Source organism: Diabrotica undecimpunctata, chromosome 6 (genome assembly GCF_040954645.1).
Source record: "Diabrotica undecimpunctata isolate CICGRU chromosome 6, icDiaUnde3, whole genome shotgun sequence".
Taxonomy (NCBI): Eukaryota; Metazoa; Arthropoda; class Insecta; order Coleoptera; family Chrysomelidae; genus Diabrotica; species Diabrotica undecimpunctata.
The window spans coordinates 40,016,486-40,040,864 of NC_092808.1; the positions used below are offsets into that span (position 1 = coordinate 40,016,486).

A 24,379-nucleotide genomic window follows, 5' to 3' on the forward strand; every position below is an offset into this window, starting at 1 on the left:
TTAGGGACATTGTTAGACGAGGTAGGTAAACTGGGAAAATTGGAAGTGTTATTTAGAATAGAAAATCTATTATTAGTTATTATTTTTGCGTAACTTGGATTGTTATGTAATTGTTCTGCTTCTCTGAATGTTATATTTTCTGATGCCATTATTGCTTTGATTTTCTTCTGTTTTTCGTATATTGGACATTTTCTAGACAACGAGGTGTGATCGTTGGTTTTACAATATATGCAATGATTATTTTCATTACAAGTTTCTACAGTATGGGTGGTGTCTGTACATTTTTTACATCTACTGTCCTTAGATTTACATTGTTTTGAGGAGTGACCATATCTGAGACATTTATAGCATTGCACTACCGGGTGTATGTATGGATCTACTGAAAAGTTGCATAAATTAATTATTATGTTTTGTGGAACCTCGTTTCCCAAAAATTCTACAATTATCATTTGTCTTGGTACTAATTGAGTTGTGCCATCGTTGTTCGTTACTTTTCGTTGCATCCTTTGAACATTTACCACTTGTCTCTCGGATATTATCGCATCCTTTAAGTAATTCTCCGAAAAGAAAGTATCAACCATACGAACTATGCCTTTTCTATGTGTATAAAATTTTGGAATATAAGCTATAAGATCATTTTTATTTATTAAATCATGATTAATTATTTTATTTGCTATAGAATAAGTTTTAAAAATGACTTTTACCCTATTAATGCCAACTGTTTTTATATCAAGTACATCATTTTTAATGGACGAATCATTTAATAAAAAATGTCCTACCTTCATTGGAAATAACCTACCGATATTTTTATTTTTGTGTTCAATATATACAAAGAATGGGGCCTTATCGCTGGGTTTATACCGGTTTTCAAAATCAATTAAAGTATTTACAGACCTGTTATCATCAATATTAGTTTTTTCAGACGTGTTTACGGAATGTAATTCATCGGGCGGTCTATGACCTCCAATAGCATCTTCTTCCATACTTAGATTTTTTGGAATACCAAATTATGGGCCTAATTTGCACTAAACAAATTCACAAAATAACACAATAGCGATCACTATCAAACTCGCACCGACAGCAATATCAAAACAAACCGTTCTTTACGGCTATCGACTCGGGTGGAGATTGAAAGTTATATGTGGATTTATTAATTATGTCAAAGTGGTTATGCTGAATAAAATTTCTTAGTACTCCAAGACTCATAAATTAATTGTTTTTGAGTTATAGAGCTTTAAAATGTTGGTTTTTGGTCCATTTTTTAAATCATGAATTTGAAATATCCATCCCACTTATTCAATAAACTACATCTAAATCGCAATCGACATGAATATGGGATCTGAATGAATTTTTTAACAGAGAAATTTAATGTCGATACCATATTCGTATTTATTCAGATTGAAATGCCAATATATTGAACGTGTGGGCGCCACGTTTCCAAATTAATTATTTTAAAAGGTAGAACAAAAACTGACAATTTGGAGCTCTGTAACTCAGAAACAATTGATTTTTGAGTCTTCGAGCACTCATAACTTTTGATTAGTATGATCAAGGCTACCTCTGTGCAAAGTTTTAGTCAATTCTACTCAAACCACTTTTACATAAGTCAATAAGAAATAAACCAGGAATATTTGCACGACTGCAACAATAAATTAGTTGAATCCTGTGCCAAGTTTTAGGAGCTCATTTTAAACATTTTATGTAGCTTTAGGCCTATTTAAAATTTTACTACTGATACTTTCCGTTATTGTTCTGTGTGTGTGTGTGTGTGTGTTTGGTGAGTTGGCTTGGAAACTAGTCCTTTAGCCACAGAATTGTAATGTAAGTTATTAGATTTTAAATAGTGTAACCAACTTTAAATAAAAAGTTACATATTAGTTCGTATACTTCTCTACTATCTAAGGAGAGTAAATGGGTGATGTTTATGGGAGTCTGAATTTTAAGTTCTGATAGTTTTGAATACAGCTGATCTGTTTCATACCTATGTTTATCGCACTTAAAAAGAATATGGTTGATGTCACATTGTGATATATTATCGCATGAGCACACCCCAGAAGGGATAATATTTAACTTAGCCAAGTGAGCTGGGAATGCACCGTGATTAGTTTTCAGTCGTGTAATTGTGGCTGTTAACTTCTTTGGCATTGCATATTTGAAAATATAGTCAACATCTTGTGGCAAGGTAGGGTGGATAGTATAATATTGATTATTTGAATTCGTTGCTATGTTTTTCCATTTTTCTTTCCAATTTATAAAAATTTTGTTATAATAATGTTGTTGTAAGTCCTCCAATGTAAATATGGGAATATAGAGTCCAATATGGGTCGCATCTTTAGCAAGCTGGTCAACCAGTTCATTTCCCTCGATACCAATGTGACTTTTAACCCAAATAACTGTAATATCTTTACTATATGTTTTATTTTTAATAGCACAAAGAATATTATTTCTTTTATGTTGAGTCATATCTGAGTTTAATCCTTTAATGACCGATAATGAATCTGATAATATTACTGCTTTATTTAAATTGTGTGAATCTAGCCAATCTAATGCTTTTTCGATAGCTACCGCTTCAGCAGTATATATTGAACAATGTGATGGAAGTTTAATTTTCAAAGATTCGCTTTTATGTGGAATGTAAACAGCGCAACCTGTGGCACCATCCTCTTTTTTGGAACCATCGGTATACATTATTACGTGATCATTATAGTCACTCAATATGGATCTAAGTAAGACAAAGTTTATTTGTGGGGATTCTGTGTACTTTGGTATAATGACTTTTGGTTTATTTAATGTTACCTGAAAATTAGCTTTATATATTGGTAATCTTTTTTCTTTGCCATAGATATTAGGATACTCATTAGTTTCTAAGAAAGCATCAGCAAGTGGAGGAGAATTTTTTATGCGCCAGTATTTATTTGAGAGGTTTTCAATAGATAACTCATACAGTTGACTAAGTAGATTATTATTATTTAATCTTAGCTTCAGGATATGTTTAATTGCCATAATTTCTCGACGATTTTGAAGAGGTATTTCATTACTTTCAGCAAGTAGTACAGGGCAAGGAGTAGACTTCATGGTGCCCAAGCATATTCTTAGACATTTAAACTGAATGCGGTCTACAGTTAATAAGTTTGTGTTACTGGCGGCACCATACAGAATGCAACCATAGTCTACAATAGATCGCACGTAGGCTCTGTAAAACATCAATGCAACTTTAGGGTCAGCGCCCCATCTTCGATTAGTAACACATTTAAGAATATTAATACCTTTTTCACACCTACTTTTTATATATTCCACATGTTTTGACCATAAGAGTTTGGGATCAAGAAGAATGCCAAGATATTTGTATTCTTTGACAATAGGTATATCATATCCAGACAACTTTATTTTATCAGGCGTACGAATCCTATGTCTAGTGAATATCATTGTGGCTGATTTGTCAGGGGAAATGGTCAGTCCATGATTTTTTACCCAGTTATTAACGTTTTGCATGATGGATTCCAGAGCCTCCAGGCAGTCAGTATACGAGTTACGCTCTGTATAGATGCATATGTCATCAGCGTATTGGATGCAATTGATTGTGTTGTCAAAAATGCCATGAATACTTGCTGAAAATATGTTGAACAATAACGGACTTAAAACTGATCCTTGTGGAAGACCTGTATGAGCAATTCTAGGACCGTGTAGTTGGTTTAAATGATCTTTAATATATATAACACGATTATTATAAAGATGAACAATATTAGTCGCTATATTTTGAGGTAATCCTATATCATATAGTTTTTTGTGTAAAATGGATAAATTAACAGAATCATATGCCCCTTTTAGGTCTAAAAACAAACAAGCAAGATAATTGTTTCTGGAAAACGTTATTTGAATGTCGGTAACTAAATGTGATATTGCATCCAGTGTACCAACACTAGCCCTAAATCCATATTGTGTACTTGGAAGGATACTATAATGTTCTACAAGCCATTCTAATCGAGTCTTAATAAGTCTTTCAAATGTCTTGCATATGCAAGACATTAATGATATCGGTCTGTAAGAAGAGGAGAGTGTTTTATCTTTATTAGGTTTAAGAATTAAACAAATAACTATTTCTTTCATATGATCCACATATCTTCCATTGAAAAGCCAATCGTTGAAAATTGTTAGTAAACTTTGTTTAGCTATAAGAGGTAATTCATATATTATGTTATAAGTAATTTGATCGCGCCCCGGAGCCGAGGACTTTGAAGACTTAAGTGCAGCCTCAAATTCTATCATATCAAAACTTTCCTGAAAAATATTGTATTTACTAGTTTTATTGTTATCCTGAATAGGAAGGTCAACATATGGCGGAGCAAATTTGTCGAGCAACTCTTCTATTAGTTCATTTGGCAGGGGATATCGTCTTGTACGGTAATTTTTATTCACTAGTTTATTAACAAAATTCCAAATTTTACTGATGGGAGTATTTTTGTTTAAAGTATTTACAAAGTTAATCCACGAACTTTTTTGTTTGTTTGTAAAGAGGAGTTTACTTTTGGCTTGAATTTGTTTGTATTTAATATAGTTTTCAAAATTTGATGCATCAATGTATCTTTTGTATGCAACTTTTCGTGAAATGATCATATTTTTGCATTCATAATCCCACCAGACTGGAATTCGAGATTTTGGCTGAAAGGAATTTTTGATATTCATAGAAAATGAGGCAGCATCGTCAATTGTCTTTAACAGGAAGTCAAAACGTTCCGCTGAAGTGATATTATCGGTTATATTTTCGGATAATGTTTTTTCTATATGGCCTTTAAAGATATTCCAGTTTGCTGAAGACTCTTTCCATTTGGATGAAGGAATTATTGTACATGGGTGATAGTCCAAGTCGATGGTGATTACTATAGGTAAGTGAGTTGAACCCAGAGTATCGGAAACAGGATCCCATGTGGTATATCCAATTAGATTTGGTGTAACAAGGGATAGATCCACCATTGATGGAAGTTCATTAGGTCTTGTTACTTTGGTCGGTCTACAGTCGTTTAGCAGAACTAAATTACTGTTATCAAGCGCGTCTACTATACACTTGCCCTGAGCGGAATCCTTCAAGGAACCCCACCTACTGTGGTGTCCATTGAAGTCCCCACCAATGACAACCCTACCACTAAATTGAGTTAAAAGCTTTTCCCAATCTCTATTATTGACTATCACTTTGGGTGGTTTATAAATACAAACGATTACCAATTTAATTTGTTCTATAAAAACTGCACACGTTTCAATACCTTTATTAAAGTTTTTCGTTACATTAATTTCAGTAAAACAAAGGTTATTTGATATGAGGATGGCTACACCACCGTAACCATCAGGTCTATCGCTTCTGATAACGTTGTAACCTGTTAAACCAAAATTTTTATTTTTAGAAAGCCATGTTTCATTAAGCAGAATGACATCAACAACATTGTGCTCGAGATAATTAAGTAAACTAGGTTTATGTTTATTTATAGATTGACAGTTCCACTGCAGTATGTTAAATGTCCTGTTGTTCCCCATCGCTTTCAATATCTGTTAGGTTGTTCAACATTTTTTCAATTTCTTCTTTTGTATTTTTTTGTAAGTTAGGTAAAAATATTTTAGGGTTAATTTTCTTGATGATATTTTCTATCAAGGCTGGAATTTCATTGATTATTTTACATTCTATTTTTTCTTTATACGCCATAAACTCGTCCCTGTAGGGATTAGGGATTATAGGTTGGGATGAGGTGTTTGTAGCATTTGGAAATCTTGGGAAAGTTGGTGCGTTTTTGATCGCAGTAGGAGATATAGCTTTACGCTTGTTTCTTGTTTTTTTAATGGTAGGTACATAGGATTGATTTTGATTTGTACCTTCAGGGATGTTAGGGGTTAAGGCGGGGAAATTTTGTATAGTATTGAGGATACCGAATCTATTATTTGTAGTTACCTTGGCGTATGAAGGATTGTTAGCTATGGTTTCTGCCTCTTTAAAGGTAGTGTTTTCTAAAGCCATTATTGATTTTATTTTGTATTGGTGTTTAAATGCAGGACACTGTTTAGAGAGTGAGTTGTGTTCAGTGGAGTTGCAATGTAAACAAAATAGGGAGTTAGTGCATGTTTCATTATTATTATGAGTTTGACTACATTTTTTACAACGATTTGATGTTGATTTGCATTGCCGAGCAGTATGACCGAAACGAAAGCAATTAAAACACTGAACAACCGGATATATATATTGTTCAACATTAAACCTAACCAAGTCTAAATTAACAGTCTTAGGAATGCTATTTCCTTCAAATGTCAAAATGACCATCTGGCGAGGTACAAGAATTGTTTCATTATCCGAATCAATTATTTTCCGTTTTAACCTTTTTACTTCGACAACATTTTTATCTGAAACAATATTTTCTAAAATATACTTTTCATCCAAAAACGTATCGACTTCCCTAATAATTCCCTTCTTTTGAGTAAAAAATGATGGAATATACGCTACAAGTTTATTATCCTTAATAAGCTCATGTTCAATTAAAGAATTTGCGCAAGTATAAGTTTTAAAAATTACTTTTACCTTATTTCTGCCAACAGGTTTAATGTCTAGTACATCGTGTTTAAAATATTGGTTTTTAAATAGATAATGACCGACACGTACTGGTGATAAACGGGACAAGTTTTTGTCTGTAGATTCTACAAAGACATTATAATACCCTGAATCATTTATTTTATATCTATTATTTAAATTAATATACCTTTTGTCTTCCGTATCCATTGATGATATATTATTCTGGGGTGGCTCAACACCACCCCCCGATTCACTCATAATAATAAATAATTAGATCCTACCTTTTTTGAAGATCGGTTGGTTTATTTTCAAATTAAATACCTATTAATTTGATAATAGCACTAGTTAAGGACACGGCACAGATTTATCGAACGATGTTCACCTGTTAACTGTCCAACGAATACTGTTATTGTTCTGGTTTAATGTTATTGTATTAGGTTCTTTAAAATGTATTCATGGAATGAAAAATAAGCGCTAAGATGTTTTATTTATTTTTTTTTGTGCAAGAACGGAGCCATATATGTAAAAATAAAGAAGAATGATTCTTTGTCGCAAATTAAACGAAGAATTTAAAAATAATTTCTAATTTAAAAAGTCTCAGTTAAGTGCCATTTTTTTCTTTAAAAATAAAATGAGACCATTACTTGTATGTGCGCCAATGAAGAATAAATATACAATATGTATTGTATGGCAAAAAACGAGCAATAACTACTTCTTAAAACCCGCCAAATTCGATTTGTAGAAAATCAAATCTAGTAGTAAGAAGGGCACGAATATGATACTTAGTTCACCCACGTTTTATTTTCCCTTTTTATTTGCAAACAATTTCGTAATATTGTTCATTTTCAGTTACCTGTTTATAATTATAATATAGGACTTCTATGGTGGTAGTATTTATAATAAATTAATCCATTGTTCATTATTACAATCTTTTATCATTAATAATATAATTTATCAATTAGTTTGTGAAATAAATTTTGTTTCCAATATAAATCAACCTAAATTGATGTTTTAATTGCCTCGAATTATACGATTCCATTTTTCAAAAATAATATTATATTTAACATTGCAAACCAAATAGTAGTAATACAAAAAATATGTATTTAATATACAGTTGTATAAAAAATACAACTTATATTAGCCTAGTCATCAAATGATTTTTAAAAAAATAACTGTCTATGATATTTTCCCAATGAATAGATTTGCTTGAACAACTATTTTATCATTTATAATAACTCTGCCTGGGGATTATTAGCGCAAGGACTGGGTGGGTTGAATAGCTCAGAAGCCGCGTTCATGGCCACAGCCAGTCCCAAACCCGGATAAACGAGGAGGGTTGATGGGACAGGTTAGCATCCTACCTATTGTAAAAGAAAACAAGGCTCAAAGAACCGATATAAAAACTCGGAACTAGATGGAACCTAAGATGACGAACCACGCACAGATAAGGAAAACGAGAAGGAAAATTAAGCCCACAATCAGATGGAATATGGAACATTACTACTTTCAACAATAAAGACCAAGAGATAATATAAGAACTTATAAATAAAAACACAGGCATTTGTGCAATTCAAGAAACCAAGAAGAAAGGTAAAGTTCAAAGAGACTGTAACCAATATTTTCTAGCATACGGTGGAGTGAAGAAAGAAGAACGAGCACGAGCAAGCGTACGTATACTTGGTCATAAAAAACTTAAAGACAACATAAATAACTGCCGTTATATCTCCTAAAGAATAATACATGAACATCACAATGGACTACCAAAAATTAAATGTCATATCTATCTATAACCACCAAGACTGCAAACCTAAAGAGGAACGAGAGCATTTTACGAAGAATTGCAAACCATCCTGGATGAAGTACCTCATGAAGAACCCTTTATTTTTCTAAGTGACTTTAATGCAAAAATCGGAAATGAAATAATTCAGTCATAAAAACTAATATTGTACTGCAAGATACCAGACATATGGAGAAACGGCATAATATTATCAATGTTTAAGAAAGGAAATAAAGAAAACCCCAACAATGGAGGTGTAACTCTACTTAACCTATTATTAGTTCAATCAAAATAAACCGGCTGCAGTGGTTAGGTCACATAGAGAGAACGAATGAGATGGAGTTGCCAAAACATATTTATAACCAAAGAATATAGTGAAAAGAAGAGGCAGACCCAGAGCATGATTTAAGGATCAGGTGGAGGAAGACCTGAGAATGTTGGGAGTACGAAACTGGAAAGCCAAGGCGAAGAATAGGAGAGAATGAAGACTTATCCTTGAGCAGGCCAAGACCCACCATAGGTTGTGGAGCCAATGATGATGATGAAATCTACTTAACACCACACTTGAGCTTACCACAAAAGTCCTAACCAACAAGATCTAACAACTTAATCAGATGAACAACAAGGATTCAGATCCGGAAGATCTTACGTAGACGCCGTGTTTTTAATAAGACAAATCACAAAAAAGGCCATAGAGTACAATAAACCAGCATATCTATGTTTTATAGACCTGACAAAGGCTTTTGATCGTATCCATGTCGAAGACATGGATGTCAGACAGACACATACTGAATAAAAAAACATACCAGTGAATATTAAACAAACCATCAAAAACATCTACTTTCATAATCAAATACAGGCAAAGATAAATGAAAAGCTAACACAGTGTACACCAATACAAAGCGGAGTCAAACAGGGTGACTCGTTAAGCCCACATTATGCAGACGACGCCGCATTAATCGCCGAGACAGAAGACGAGCTCCAAAGAGTAAACACACATCTTCAATACAACAGCCACGAAATACAATATAATGATATGTGCAGAATAAACCAAATGTATGACAACATTTAAATACCCACTACGATGAAAAATTGAAATTGATGACACAATCTGGAAGAACAAACACCTAAGAAAAGACACAAAAACAATAATCTATAAAGCAGCAACTAGATCTATATTTACATGCACAGCGGAGACAAGACATATAAAACGAGATGACTACTATAAACAACAGAGATGAAAATACTCCTGCGAATATCAGGAAAAAGTCTGTTGTGTAGGGAGAGAAAGGAAAATATAAGAAACAGGAGTGGAAATAATACATTAGGAGAATGGCAGAGGATTTAGATAGTACGAATAGCACGCGATAAGTCACCAAAAGCACGAAGAAGTATTGGCAGACCAAGAAAAAAGATGATTCGATAATTAACACAATTAAGGAGGCTAATATTGAAGAAGAAACAAGCTTCAAAGCCTACATACAAGAAGGAAAAAGAAGAATAAGATCATTTATAATAACCGTTTTGACAAATATTGAGGCTGTTTAAGTTTATAATTTATCACAAAAGAAATATTTACTACAATTAAGAGAGGAATTACAATTAGATAAATCAAGTTTCCCCATAAGCATTTCTTCCATTCAGTTATGATACCTATTCCATAATTCTGGATGTCAGTATTAGCTTGTACAAGTCCATTGAATGCGTACTGTATGTTTTTGTAGTCACTTGGCAGTCTCCAAAGAGTGTTTGCCGCCTGCGATCTAATGCCTTGAAGTCATGCAAGATACATTTGACTGTTTTATTACATCTGCTACCGAGTGTGCAGCTTAAGACTCCTTGTCCACAGAGCGACTGGTTTTTGATGAAACTGTTTAAATGCTGTAGTGTAGTAACGAAGCAGTTGGATATTCGATTCCCGCACACTTAGCGATGCGAACATAACTAGAAAAATATTAGTATACCAACCAATCATTTATTGCAATGTTCCTCTTTACTTTTGGCTATAATCTATTGTGTGGTGATAAATAATGGATGAGCTAGATAAGATAGCTATTTTCTATCGTAGACATAGACGCAGAAGGCCATTCTGGGTCCACCTCTATATAGAAGGAATATAAACTAAAGATTATTTGTTGTGTTTTTGATACAAAGTTTCATAAGTTCTGTACAGTGAGCAAAGATACCTGCATACTTTTTGTAAATAGAATTTGTCCTGCAATTGTTAACAGTAATACAACAATGGGGGAATGCCTTAGTCCTGAAGAAAGGATGATAACTTTGGGGTAAGTGAAAAAATATATTTATTAGTATAATGTATTTATTCACTTTTTAACACATCACTTTTAACACAAAAGCAGCAGATAGACACGAATTCGCAATGATTATAACCATCCTTTATTAGTGGAGTCAGCACTAGAAGAAGAAGAATCAAATTTAATGCTTAATATTTAAAAAGAGGCCAATCATGATGAAAAAGGTAAGCCCCAATACTATTTATACGTCGTATATCGCAAATATAGCATATTTCCCTTTTACCTTTTTTAAAGTTCTTATTTACCGTCATTAAATAATGGACACATACATATCACAAGGAGACAAAAAATAAGGTCCTAAATATATGTATCATAAAAAGTATTTTTGATTACTATTTAAATGAGAATAAGCCACAATTAAAGGTTAAAATACATTTATTGACGTTTCAATTTCCACTTCGGAAATCGTTCTCAAAATACAAACATTAGTAAATCAAACAAATTTTGTTTTTTGTCACTTAGTGAAAAATTCTTCTAATAATTTAATTTCATCTAACTCATCTATATTGACAATTCAGACATACCATATACATTTTAAAGTAGAGGACTTTAAAATGATATTGCCAATATTGTTGAGTTGCGTTCCTGGGACGACTTTACTTATAAGATAGTTCATTCGATTACATAAAATCAACTTCAACTTAAGAATATCCGTCAGAAAAGATCATCATAATTCGTCTTTAAAAAGATAAATACATGCCACGATGACAGTAAATTTCTCCTGTTAGTGATTCCATAGTAAATTATGAGGGAAAAACCAGGAAAAAACCTCATAATACTATCCCGACATGGTAAGTATTATATCGTGCATTTAGTTTACTTTTAATAAACACCAAATTCCGATTTTATGTTTGTTATTTAAAAAAAAACATAAATTATGTATTCTCTATACGTTACTGACTTACCAATACTGGTATTTTCCTTTTAATAACTTCCTCTTTCAATATGGGTAACCAGATCCTACTACATTCTGCCGAGGAATTCGCGACACAATTGGTCTCATTTAGCATAATTAGAGCCGCTTCTTTAATTTTTCTCTTTTTACCATCCGTTTCTTTTAGGACTATATTTGAATCATTCATTCCATTGAATGAACCCTATGTTCATTATCCCATGCGTGTTTACATATTTGAGATCTATCAAATTCTCTATTTTTAATATAGGATTGATGTTCACTTATTCTAACATTTAATGGTCTTGATGTTTCACCTAAATAAAAATGATCGCATTCACAAGGTATTTTATAAATGCAATTCTTTGTCCTTTCTTGTTCATTGTTAGGTTTGGTTTTGGACAAAATAGATCTCAACGTATTTGTTGTTTTGAATGTTGTTGAAATGTTGAATTTATTTCCTATCCCTTTAAGCTTCTCCGATAATCCTTTTATGTATGGTATTGTTATTTTCCTCGTATTATTCCTTGCATATGCTGTAGGATCTCGTTCTAAGTTGTTTTGTTCGGTTCGATCGATTGTTGAAAATTCCTTATTTATAAACGATAAAGGATAATCATCATATAATTTAATAAAATAGATATTAACAAATGTTTTTCCTCCAAGAACGAATTTTCATTAGAACAAGTAATTTTGGCTCTATCGTATAAGGATTTAATAATTCCCTTTTTAATATTAATATTGTGATTTGATTTGAAATTTAAATATCTGTTAGTGTGTGTTGGTTTTCAATACACCTGAGTTTCGTATCCAGTATCGTTCTTAGAGATTAAAACATCCAGAAAAGGTAATGTGTTATTATATTCCTTTTTCATGGTAAATGTTATTGTCTCTTCTTTATCGTTTATATCATTTAGGAATGTGTCCAACAACTCTGATCCATGAGGCCATATCTACATATCTCCACCATAATGAGGGTTTTAAATTTTGTTTAGAAATAATATTTGTTTCAAGATCTTCCATAAATATATCGGCTAATAATGGAGATAAACTAAAGCCCATTGCTGGTCCAAAACTTTGTTTATAGAATTCATTATTTAGTTAAAAGTATTTATTATCAGTACATAATGTTATTAACTCCATTATAGTTGATATATTTAGTCTTGTTCTAGTTGCCAATGTATCATCAATTTCTAATTTTGTCTTGACTATATTTAAAGTCTTATCTAACGGCACATTCGTAAATTCAATATTTGATAATTTATTTAAAAAATGTTGTGTATTTTTTATAAATGTGTCATTTTTATTTGCAATTGGTTTTAAAATATTTAATAAAAATTTTGATAGTTCACTACAAGGAGAATTCATGGTACTACAAACGGGTCTAAGTGGTATATTCGTTTTATGAATTTTCGGTACTCCATAAAAATTATTAGAAGAATTTTTCACTAAGTAACAAAAAACAAAATTTGTTTAATTTACTAATGTTTGTATTTTGAGAACGATTTCCGAAGTGGAAATTGAAACGTCAGTAAACGTATTTTAACCTTTAATTGTGGCTTATTCCCATTTAAATAGTAATTAATTTAAAATGCCATAAGAAAATAGCTTCAGAACAAGTATTTTTGAGAATGTATTAATAAAATGTATCAATTTTTTTCCTTTATTTCCATATTATTAGTAAGTTCTTTGAAAGAAAATTTCGAATCAACGTTAAACTTTAGATTTTAAAGAAAATCGTAAGTTTAACTTTAAAAAGAAATCCTACCCTAATCGCAAATAAACATTATTGGATGAAAGAGAGAATCAAGTACCGCCAGAGTGCTGATCTGGTGGGAACTCCGCTGGGCCTTTAGGTGGTGACCAATCTCCAACCGACCTGGTAATTTTATCAGAGTGTTGATCTGCGAATAATTCTACTGGCCCAAAGGTATTAACGGAAGGCTAACCGCTTCTACGGTCGATCTAGTGGCAAGTGTTAAATACAGTCTTAGATTGCTGATCTGAGACCGATCCGTTCCGTGACAAGTGTTGATTAGTCACTTTCCGCTCCTTGCTAGATTGGTCGATGAGTCCACCTCTAACCCAGATTATTCCATCTCTTCAGCGTGTTTTTGTATATAAACCCATCGTATTTTTGTTTCGATTTTTATGACATTTATCGTATTTATTTTTCGCAGGTGTAATCAAATCGCCATCGATACCGTCGTCAGTATTTACATTTTATTTATTTTTGTACCTATTACTTAGAATCTAATTTTATTTTGGTATTTATTTATTTAGCATATATTTATATTTAAATTCAATCTGTTTTACTATGTCTCCTATTTAACAGAGACACCCGTCACAATGATCAATTTTATACATTAGGAACGGTAAGTGGGAGTGATAAAATCTAATTGAGAAACATTTGATCCCGTTTCCACCAACAATAGATATTATTACCAATCCATTTAAAACACACCTGTCATTAAGAGAAGTATGATTACCCTGTAGCAGAATATGATAGCAGCTAACTACTCAAAAAGGTCTAAATCATTTCACATTCAGTAACAATTAAGAGATTTAATTATAAATAAACACTGGCAAATTAGTAATTAATAATAAAAATATTAAGGAACCTAGATAAGTACCTTTATAAACACCTGACAAACTGTCATTTTACCCACAAAGGTTACAATAAATACATGCAGGTAATAAGCTTACAATCACAAGTATTCTTGTCTAACCCATTCAATAATGTAACATAGTAAAAGACAGTTAAACTACCTTACCTACTAAAGTCAAATTAACCTGGTAATTTCTTGTCGGAGAATTGACAAAGTCTACCCGGCATCTAAAGACTCCTTGGTCGTGCATATTTACATTTTGTATCCTAAGTCGAGCTTTTGAGGGTTCATCCTCAGTTACAAAATAACTTCGCGAACCCAAGTCATCGCTCATAGCCAAATGAGACGCTTTATCGATGGGACCATCTCTTGCGTCTAAACTGAAAAAAAAGAAGTGTGTAATAATATTTATTAATTTTTATATGGTATTAAATTTTATAAAGTTTCATAAATAATACAGTAAAAATGCAACGTGTTGATTGGATTATTGTAGAAATACGTAACATTGGTAATATAGTTCAAAAATAAAAATCCAAAACATCCAGACAATAAAGCATTAAGTTGATTATTTTTATTTTGTTGCAGTAGAAATATAAAAATCTTATAATAGAAAATCGTCTAAATGTTATATCTTAAAACAAGAAAACCGAACATCTTAAACATACTGAAAGTGGCCTAATACAAGTTAAATCGTTTATAGCAAGTGTGATATATTTTTTCGATTTTAGATAGTAAAAAATCAATATTTAAAATTGAATTTTGAACTATCCAAAAATCATAGTGCCGTGCATCGACTGGTAATATCATCTTTGTGAATCTTATCAATTGTTAGTCAGTATAAATTTTTGAAATTGTACGTAAATATACTGTAATCCTTGGTTTTTCACAATTAAAGCATTAAGAAAACTCAAACCAGTCCAAAATTTACGCTAATTGGACATAGGCCAGGACTCAACTCCAAAAAGTGTGTTTTTCAGGAAAGACATTTTCGCAAAGCTATCTATTGTAAATTAAAGGTATAACTTACAACCTTACTGAAAGTTGTACCGTATTTGAGAGAGATAGTATTTTTATTGTTGATACTTAAACTGACATAATATACCATGCGGTCCATATGTATGGAATAAATTTATTTTTGGCGTTATTATGTACTATCTGAAAAAAACGTGAAACAGGTCGATTTTTATTCTTAAATTGACAATTAACAGTATGAAAATATTATCCCCTTCCAGCACCCCCTTTGAATTATAAGCACCCCGTCGAAAATTTTAAATAACAAAGGGGGCCGTGTAGCACCTTGTTAGAAAGGGATTTTAGTCCTCAGTTCAGAAATATTAAGTTTTTTAAGTTTGGTACAATCATAACTAAGATAATTGATTTTTAAGATGTAAAATTTTGATAATGTCTCTATCACAAAACTTTAGATTGAATGAAGATAATAATATCACATAATATTTAGAATGTATTTTTCAATGTAATTTTCAATTAAACTTAATGTTCAAAATAACCATCATTCACTTTTTGACAGTCGCCGAGGCGATTTTGGAATTCTCGCACAACATTTTGTACGACCTCTGGGGTTATTATTGTTAATTTCTTCCATTATCCTTACTTTTAAATCAACAATACTGTTTGGTCTATTAAAATATACTTTATATTTTAAATAACCCAATAAGAAGTAATCGAGATGAGGTAAATCAGGGATCTAGCCGGCCATTCGATCGTTCCACGTCTTCTAATTCATCTATTGGGAAAATCCTTGTTTAAATAATTTCTAACTATACGTGCAAAATGCGGAAGATCTCTGTCTTGTTGGTATTAAATAGATCGACAAATATTATACTGGCGTCTTTTAGTAACTTTAAATACCTAAATGACAGCAGCCTACTAGATTCATATCAATTGTTTATTTATACAATACAATAATATTTTATTATCTTCAAAGATTTTTCCCTAATATTTAGCCGAACAGATACGAAAATACCTGATTATTTCTAAAGTATATTTTAATTGACCAGGCAATATTGCTGATTTAAAAGTTAGGATAACGGAAGAAACTAACAAAATAACCCTCGAGGTCATACAAAATGTTGTACGAGAATTTTAAAATCGCCTCGGTTATTTTCAAGAAGTGAATAATTGTGGTCAAGTTGAACATTTAATTTAATTGTAAAAATCAATTTTCTCAGTTATGATTGCACAAACTCAAAAAACTTTATATTGCTGAACAGAGGACTAAAATCTTTTTCTAATAAGGTGCCATACGACCCCCTTTGTTATTTAAAATTTTCGAGAGGGTGATTATAATTCAAAGGGGGTGCTGCAAGTGGATAATATTTTCATACTGTAAATTGTCAATTTAAGAATAAAGATCGACCTGTTTCAGGTTTTTTTCAGATAGTACATAATAGTACATAATGGTATAATAATAGCTTTGGTATTCCCAAACACTGGTGACTGGTTCCTTATTGCGTATTATAGATATTAATTAATTACATTTCACAATAGAGAATAAAAACACAAACTTCTTTAGATTATATTTTCATTGTAATTATTTGAAAATAATAATACGAAAGACTAAGTAAAAAATAAAGGCAAATCTAATATTATTTTATAGCTTAAAAATAAAACATAAACTGAACTAAAATAATAAAATTTTAAAATAATAATTATGAAAATACTAGTGTAATGGAAAAAATCAGGATGTTTTTGTTCAATTTTAATATAATATGCAATGGAATAGTATTTTAATCGATTTCAATTTGAAAGTCCAGCATCCTATTGTACCCATCAATATCATCTTTAATTTGTTCGTTAGATGATGAATTACGATAAAAGATTTTACAATCATTCGGAATTAAATGAAGAAATGATACGATATCCTTAAGCTTTTCATGCGATATTGGTTTTCCTTCTGAACACAGACTTTTCAACAAAGTTGACATGAAAGTGGGCCTGCCAACTTCTTGTTTTTGCACATTTATTTCAACAAATTCGTTATTGTAGTTGTTACTAATATAAATAGACATTGGTTTATTTTTAATAATGCGGATTTGTTTAAATTTCAATCAGTTTATCTTGGTGTTTGTTGTATCTTTTTTATTGTTAACAATACTTTTTCCAATATCACTTGTAGACTTAAAGTCAACAGATTCCATTTTTACTACTTTTAAAATATTTCGTTTTCTAGCACTCTTCATAACACTGATATAGTCTTTAGGTGTGTAAAGTCTTTGCTGGAATTTCAGGGCAGACTCAATGTCACCGAATTCACTGTCGTTTGGCAGGAAACTGGGCCCAGAGACTACAAACTTCATAGTAATATTTTGAAGGCTAGTTTGGACTTTCAACACCGTTTTTAGCATAAGAACTATCTTGATATTTCTTTTCTGGCCACCACACGAGTCACTCCATAGTGTCAAATTGGTGACATCCTTGTCAACATTAGCCATAATATGTTTGTATAAACAAGATGCTTCCTGAGCGCCCCGACCAGCTTGTGCCTCTATCCAAATATAGCAAAAGCCCTTTCCACTCTTGCCACTGTGGATTCCGCAATTGTATAACATCACTTGTCTTTTGTAGAACATGATGCTACTTGGAATACGCTGCAATGGTAGAGTTTTTTTCAACTCAAATGTTAATGTCTCTGAACTCTTGTTTTCTTTTGCAAACTTCAAATCGTCTTTCATTAGAACTCGAGCTAAGTTTGCAAGTGACACATGCTCCTCATGATTTTCCTGAAGTTTCTGTTTTTCAGTACTATTGTCAACATCATTAATCTGTAGAATAAGCGTGTCACATTGATTGCAAGTACCTTTTTGAGTGGTTTACGTCGTAAATTAAAGTCTAAAAATATGTTTATACTTGCTGGAAGACACTTTGTTGCTGTACTCACTTTTATATAAATTATACGAGTACATTTTAATTAGCGAAATATCAGTTGGCAAGTACAAAGAATCTATTGTTTCGTCGATAATGACTTTTGCACTTTGGAAATTTATTTATATATGTTCTACTACATCATTTTTTCAAGAATTAGAAATTTTATTGAGCCCCCTTTAATTCCTCTTTTGTTTAGGAAAGAGTTAGAACGCATTTTTTTAAGTGCTGTGTCTATACGTTTAGTAGAAATTCGCAAGATTTGTACAAAAAAATTTCTACATACTTCCCTTTCAGCCAAGTAATATTTTCTACTAAAATTTATAAATATAATTTTTCTTTCTTCAACATTTACTTGCTCATAACATTTTGCTCATCATATTTATTCAATAAATATATCTTTATAAATTTATAAACCGCTGACGTGGTTAGTGTCCACTAATATACGTTATTATTCAAAATTGTCGTCTTAGCACTTTATATACATATATATTGAACAATAGTTTTGAAAAAATACAGCGCTGTTACACTCTATCTATGCTTTCTATCTTGAAATTTGCCATTTGGTTGTAATACAAGTTTTCTATGATTCTGATATCTCTAGTATCTAGTTATTTTTCTTTCAGAATTTTTATTGGTTGTTCATGTTGGGTTTTTTCGTAACCCGCGAAGATGACGCACACATTTTTGCTAACATCTAGGCAGCATTAAGTTAGCCAGTGTACACTAATAGATCCCCTTGTGCCAACTCCATTGCGGAATCCAAAAGGTATCTCACTAATGTCATTAACCAATTTTTTAAGATCATACAAAGAACATACGGTTATGTATTTTTTTTTAGGATCAATTTTAGCGAACAGTTTATAGCTTATTAGCCATATAGCTTATTATTATATATGGCTTATAGTTCTATGATAATAATATAGTACTACGTTTATATTAACAAAGTTACATCTAAAAGTAACCCACTCTATATTTGAAATAAATATTTTTTCATATGTGGCATGAGCAATACGCGCAGTAACAGTAATTTTTTGACATAAATATTTATGAAACATTTTAATAGCAACATTTTTGCTGTAGGCGCCAGGATTTCCAACCAATAATTTAAATTTTTGTGGTCGGTATTCCTGGCATTTAACCCACTATATGCACACTTTTAATTAACCGGTGAGCAATTAGTCTGATGTGTTATTATTAGCCTATATCATCTCAATATTGGGACCCTTTGTAGTTAGTAATTTATCAGGTTTGGATAATTTAGATGTGCTTGCTAAAAACAGTTATGACAGTTTAAAAAAACTGTTACGTACCCAAACATAATTTACTGGGTGTGTCCTTTGAAGTTTAGTAATTGTAAATTTGTCTAAATATAGTATCGGTAACCGAGTAATTTTCAACACTAAAGACACTAAAGACTTTTCCTAAACGTTTCCTAGTAATTTAAAAACTGGTTTTTAAGAGAATTCTACATATTTATATTGATTTTATATTATTAACAATCTTTTATTAACAAGCAAGGATATATTGGAAATGATAAAACAGATTAAAAAAACTAAACATGGTCCTAACAGTTATGATGGAAATTAATAAATTATATTATAAAGAGAAAAGAAGACGACTCTTAAAAATTTGAGAGGGCGTAGATATTTTTAATAAAGTTTGAATTCCATTCTTGTGCCCATCGAGTCCAAATTAGCTTTTTAATATAAAATAAGTAGTTTGAATAATGCAATTTAACTTTGGCTGGCATTTTTAGTGATCTTCCTATGTTTGCCAATTTGTCTGCAACACAATTGCCCTTAATATCCGAATGCCCTAGAATCCAAGCCAGAATAATACTGATGTTCTCTTGATTGGCTTCTATAATGCCCCTTTTGGTCATAATAGAGGTATGTTCAGTTTCCATTGAGTAAGATGTTGTCCCTATCTTTTGGATAGCACTCTTAGAATCAGACAAGATTAAGGCCCTCTTAATATCCTTCTCCAAGACGAATTGAATCGCATGATTAATTGCAATAATCTCTGCAGTGCAAACTTGAGTCTGCGTAGGGAGTTTACTAGAGTATGAGTATTCAAAGTCAGGACAAGAAACACCAAATCCTGCTGAGCCCTTACTATCAACTGACCCACCTTTATTAGATTGCACATTCCTAATAGGGATAGAAGTTAATTGATATTCTTATTCAAAATTGTGGCACGGAAATAAGTCACTAGAAAATAAATTTGGGGTATGCTGGAATTTATTCATGATGGAAACTAAGGGGGGAATACTTTTTCTATTCCAGTAATTATGATTTGATTGCATTGATATCTGTAATTGATTTAAGGCAGAAATTATTGGATTATTAATTAGCATAAGATTTTTTAGGAGGAATTTAGAATTAAGCCATTCCCATCTGTACTTTAGAGGAATTTGACCACTTTCACCTAACAATGCATGAATAGGGGTAGATCTCATACATTCTGTTATGATACGAGTACTCTTATATTGTAATTTATCTAACCTGTTGATTAGCGCCTTAGGGCAATCTGATAATATTTGACATCCATAATCTAAATGACTCTGTATTAAACCATTATGAACTATCTGGAGAGTTTTAGGATCACTACCCCAATATGTTCCACATAGAGCTCTCATTACATTCAAGCTACGACTTACTTTTAATTCTATTAAATCCACATATGATTTCCACTTCAGGTTTTTTTGAATAACTACCCCTAAATATTTCACTGTATCCAGCCATTTCATTGCATGACCTCTAATTCTTACGTTTGGAAGATAAATTTTACGATTCCCTATTTGAAATATAATTGCTGAGGACTTATTGTAAGACAGATTAAAGTTGTGTTCTAATAACCAGAGATCCATCCTATCCATTAACAAGTTCAAAAAATAATTAATTTAAGTAGATCAGCCCCACTAACCAAAATAACCAAATCATCCGCATACTGTATCAGATTACAACCGCTGGGAATAATCTCGTATAAAGATAGGGAATACAGATTAAATAACATTGGACTTAGAGGGGAGCCCTGAGGTAAGCCTGATTAGTTTTTCTTGGACCATGAATTTGACCAGTTTTGTCCTTTACATAAATACTACGATAATTTAATATAGAATAAATGACAAAAAGAGAAATCAAACGATTTCTACTTAGCGAAACCGAATTTGGCCAGAGCAGTGACTATACCGTTCTGAAGAGACCTAAAAAGGTCGAAATACGTATCAGCGGTTGATGCTGCACTGTATCAAAACAAAAATCTAATACCGTCATTCTGTTGTGTAGAATAAATGACATTTGCTAGTTCAATAGGAATGTTATATTTAATTAGTTTAGAGTATAAAAGAGAGATGATGACACTATCATAAGCTGCTGAAATATCTAGGAAAAATCCTACGGTAAATTGATTCAATGAAAATCCTTGTGGTATTTTAGAATTTAGTAATGAAATGCATTCCATGCAACCTCTACTCCTTCTAAAACCAAGTTGCAATGGATTTAAAATATGATTGTGTTCTAAGAACCACTCAATTCTGTTTACATTCTCAATTCTAGGTTCATAATTAGGTAAGAATGTCAGATTTGACAATTTGTAAATAGAGTTTAAAAAACATTAATATCTTTCGAATATCTTTAACTAATGTATTTCAGACACTCTATTAAGATATGTGTTACATTAATGTCGCAGTAATATAAGTCACAAATAGGGCGATTTCATTTGGAGATTAGGTAGCTGTGAGTTAGTCTGCTATGACCTATAGTTTGTTTAGGTTAACAAACAGCTGGCGATTTAATTTTATCTTGTATTAAGATCCGGTTGAGGGCTTTACGATGTGTAGAGTTGATTTTAAAAAGTTCCATTCGTTTTTCCATTCATTTGTCATTTTTTCTTTAAGGAAAGATTTGTAGTCGAAAACAGACAATAAGTTCACTAACACTGAAGAGGCGCTGTGTATTGCTTCCCTACATGAAAATCTGCTTGTTCGTTTCCTTGAAGTCCAATGTGTGATGGAACCCATATAAAGTGTACTTGCTGCCCCGCGTTGTTTCGCAAATGTAATTGTTCTTTTATTAAAATACCTATAGGATTACTTGTATATAACTCTATGTGAAAGAGTCGGTAATTATGACAGAATTTGGAATTTTTTAGGTACTTATATAAATGAGGGTTTGCAGCATTGAGTTTCGTTCTCCAGAATAAATACTGCAACTGAAAGATAATTTAAACCATAATGCAATGTTCGGAGTTATAACTGCTAATCCCAAAGCATTAATAGTTTCGGATGAATCTGTATAATTACATCACAATGATCTGAGAAAGATGCAAGTAGGTTGTAAAATGATTGAATAATTGTTGCATGGGGTTTCTCAAGCTTATTGTATTAAGAAAGAGATAAATCACATATTTCAAGAGGAAATGTCCAGAGGGAGGTATGACTGTATTTGTCTGATCAAAAAAAAATTGTAATTGAATACTGTGGAGGAAGAGATATCTTCTGATTCTCTCGTAAAAGGGAGGGTTCGTCCTTTTTTTATTTATATTTCTTTGTTAAGTATCTTTTAAATACTTAGAGATAGTATGATAAAAAGTGGCATAGTATAATAGCACACATGGATGATGTGTATGTTAATGACAAGTACAATCTTCTAAAATGTAAAGATGTTTTCCGGTTTAACATTGTATAGTTTTAACGGGGCTAGTACAAAATGCTCCTGTAGCTACTCTTAGGACTGTATTTTGTATGACTTCTAGTTGAGCAAGAAGAGTCTTCTCTTCAGGTGAGTTTACAACTGATCCATGCTCGAGTTTTGACCATACTAGTGATTTGTGAATATAAATCAGACTTTTAAAATCTGAGCTCCAATTACGATTGCACAGTGTTCGCATTAAATGAAGATCAGATTGACAAGATTGCTTAATTTGCATAATATGGTATTTCCAAGTTAAGCTATTTTCATATAACTAAAGATCTGTGTTTGTAGAGTGCCGTTTTTTTGAAAACAAAATATATTTGATTTTGGTTGTAGAAAACTGCAATCCCACCAAAGATTTTGTTTATCGCTACTAAGAATAGTGTTCAACAAATAATGGATTCTTGAGGTATTTCGTTTGTTTGGTCCTTAGTGCTGAATATTGTAGCATTTATCTTAACTTTAAATTGTCTCTTGTTAAGAAAATCATGAATAAAATATAGCATGTTACCTTTAACACCTCAGTGACTAAGTGTGTTAAAAATGTCGTATCTCCAAGCCATGTCAACCGCTTTTGTTATATCGAAAAAGACAGCAAGATATTCCTGTCCAATTGCAAATAATTAATGTATTTCAATCTCCAGGTCTACTTAATTATCTATAGTAGATCTGTTGCTGCGAAAGCCGCTTTGTTTGTTGATTAATAATTTATTATTTTCCAAAAAATATCTTCGTCTATAATTTACCATTTTTTCTAAGATTTTGCACATTGTATTGGTAAGAGAAATTGGCGTAAATGAATCAGGATTAGTTTGTGATTTATTTGATTTTGTGGGAAATTCATTATTTGTCCAAATTCGGTTGTATAGGTTAAGAAAATATTCTTTCCATTATCTGGTAGATTCTGTAACAAACTAACAGGAATGTCGTGTGGTCCTGGCACCGATTTAAGAGGATAAGAGGATTATCTTTAATTCAGTCAAAATCTATTAATTAATTATTGATAAGCTTTTTAGAAAAATTGTTACTGTTGGAGTTTACTTTAAATTGTTTTGCTAGTAATTCTGCTATGCAGTTATTGGATATCACTATCTGTTTTTTTGCATAAGAAAGGAATCTTTTATTGTGTATTGCTTAATAAGTTTCATAATGTTGACATAAGTCCTTGCCAAGATTGTTTTTTATTCTTTTTAGTTTTGTATCTAGCTTTAGCCCATAATTTCTTATATTTTATGGTATTTTCCGCTGATTTCTGGTATGGCAGTTCTGTTGGATATACTTTTTGAATAAATATTAATCGGCATTCTTTAGATTCCATTTTGGAATTGAAGTTGTATAAATATCTGCATAAATATTATTGAAAGAGACTTTGATAGGATAATGATAACTTCCATATAAAAACGGGATTACATCTCATGAAAAATTTGGTGACAGTACAGGATCACATAATGATAAGTCGTTAGCTGATGAGGTACCTGTATGAATATTATATCTTGTTGATTGTCCATCATTCAGCAAGTTTAGGTTTTTAAGGTAATTATGTTTTCTAAAATTTTATCTTTGGAATTTATTTCGAGCGACTCCCATATTGGATTGTGACTATTAAAGTCACCAACAATTATTCTGGAAATTTAATTTAATACATCTGAAATATCTGCTT

General features: G+C 31.6%; 1 protein-coding gene across 3 annotated transcripts in view; it reads right to left on the minus strand.

Annotated features, from left to right (window-relative positions):
* Nucleotides 1-24,379, minus strand: part of side (motor axon guidance molcule sidestep) — a 566,673-nt gene that overhangs the window by 380,329 nt on the left and 161,965 nt on the right. For all 3 annotated transcript variants that reach the window (XM_072534634.1, XM_072534635.1, XM_072534633.1), the window contains exon 3: nucleotides 14,306-14,520. In XM_072534634.1, the coding sequence (XP_072390735.1) occupies nucleotides 14,306-14,520 (215 nt within the window). The remainder of the gene's footprint in view (nucleotides 1-14,305; nucleotides 14,521-24,379) is intronic.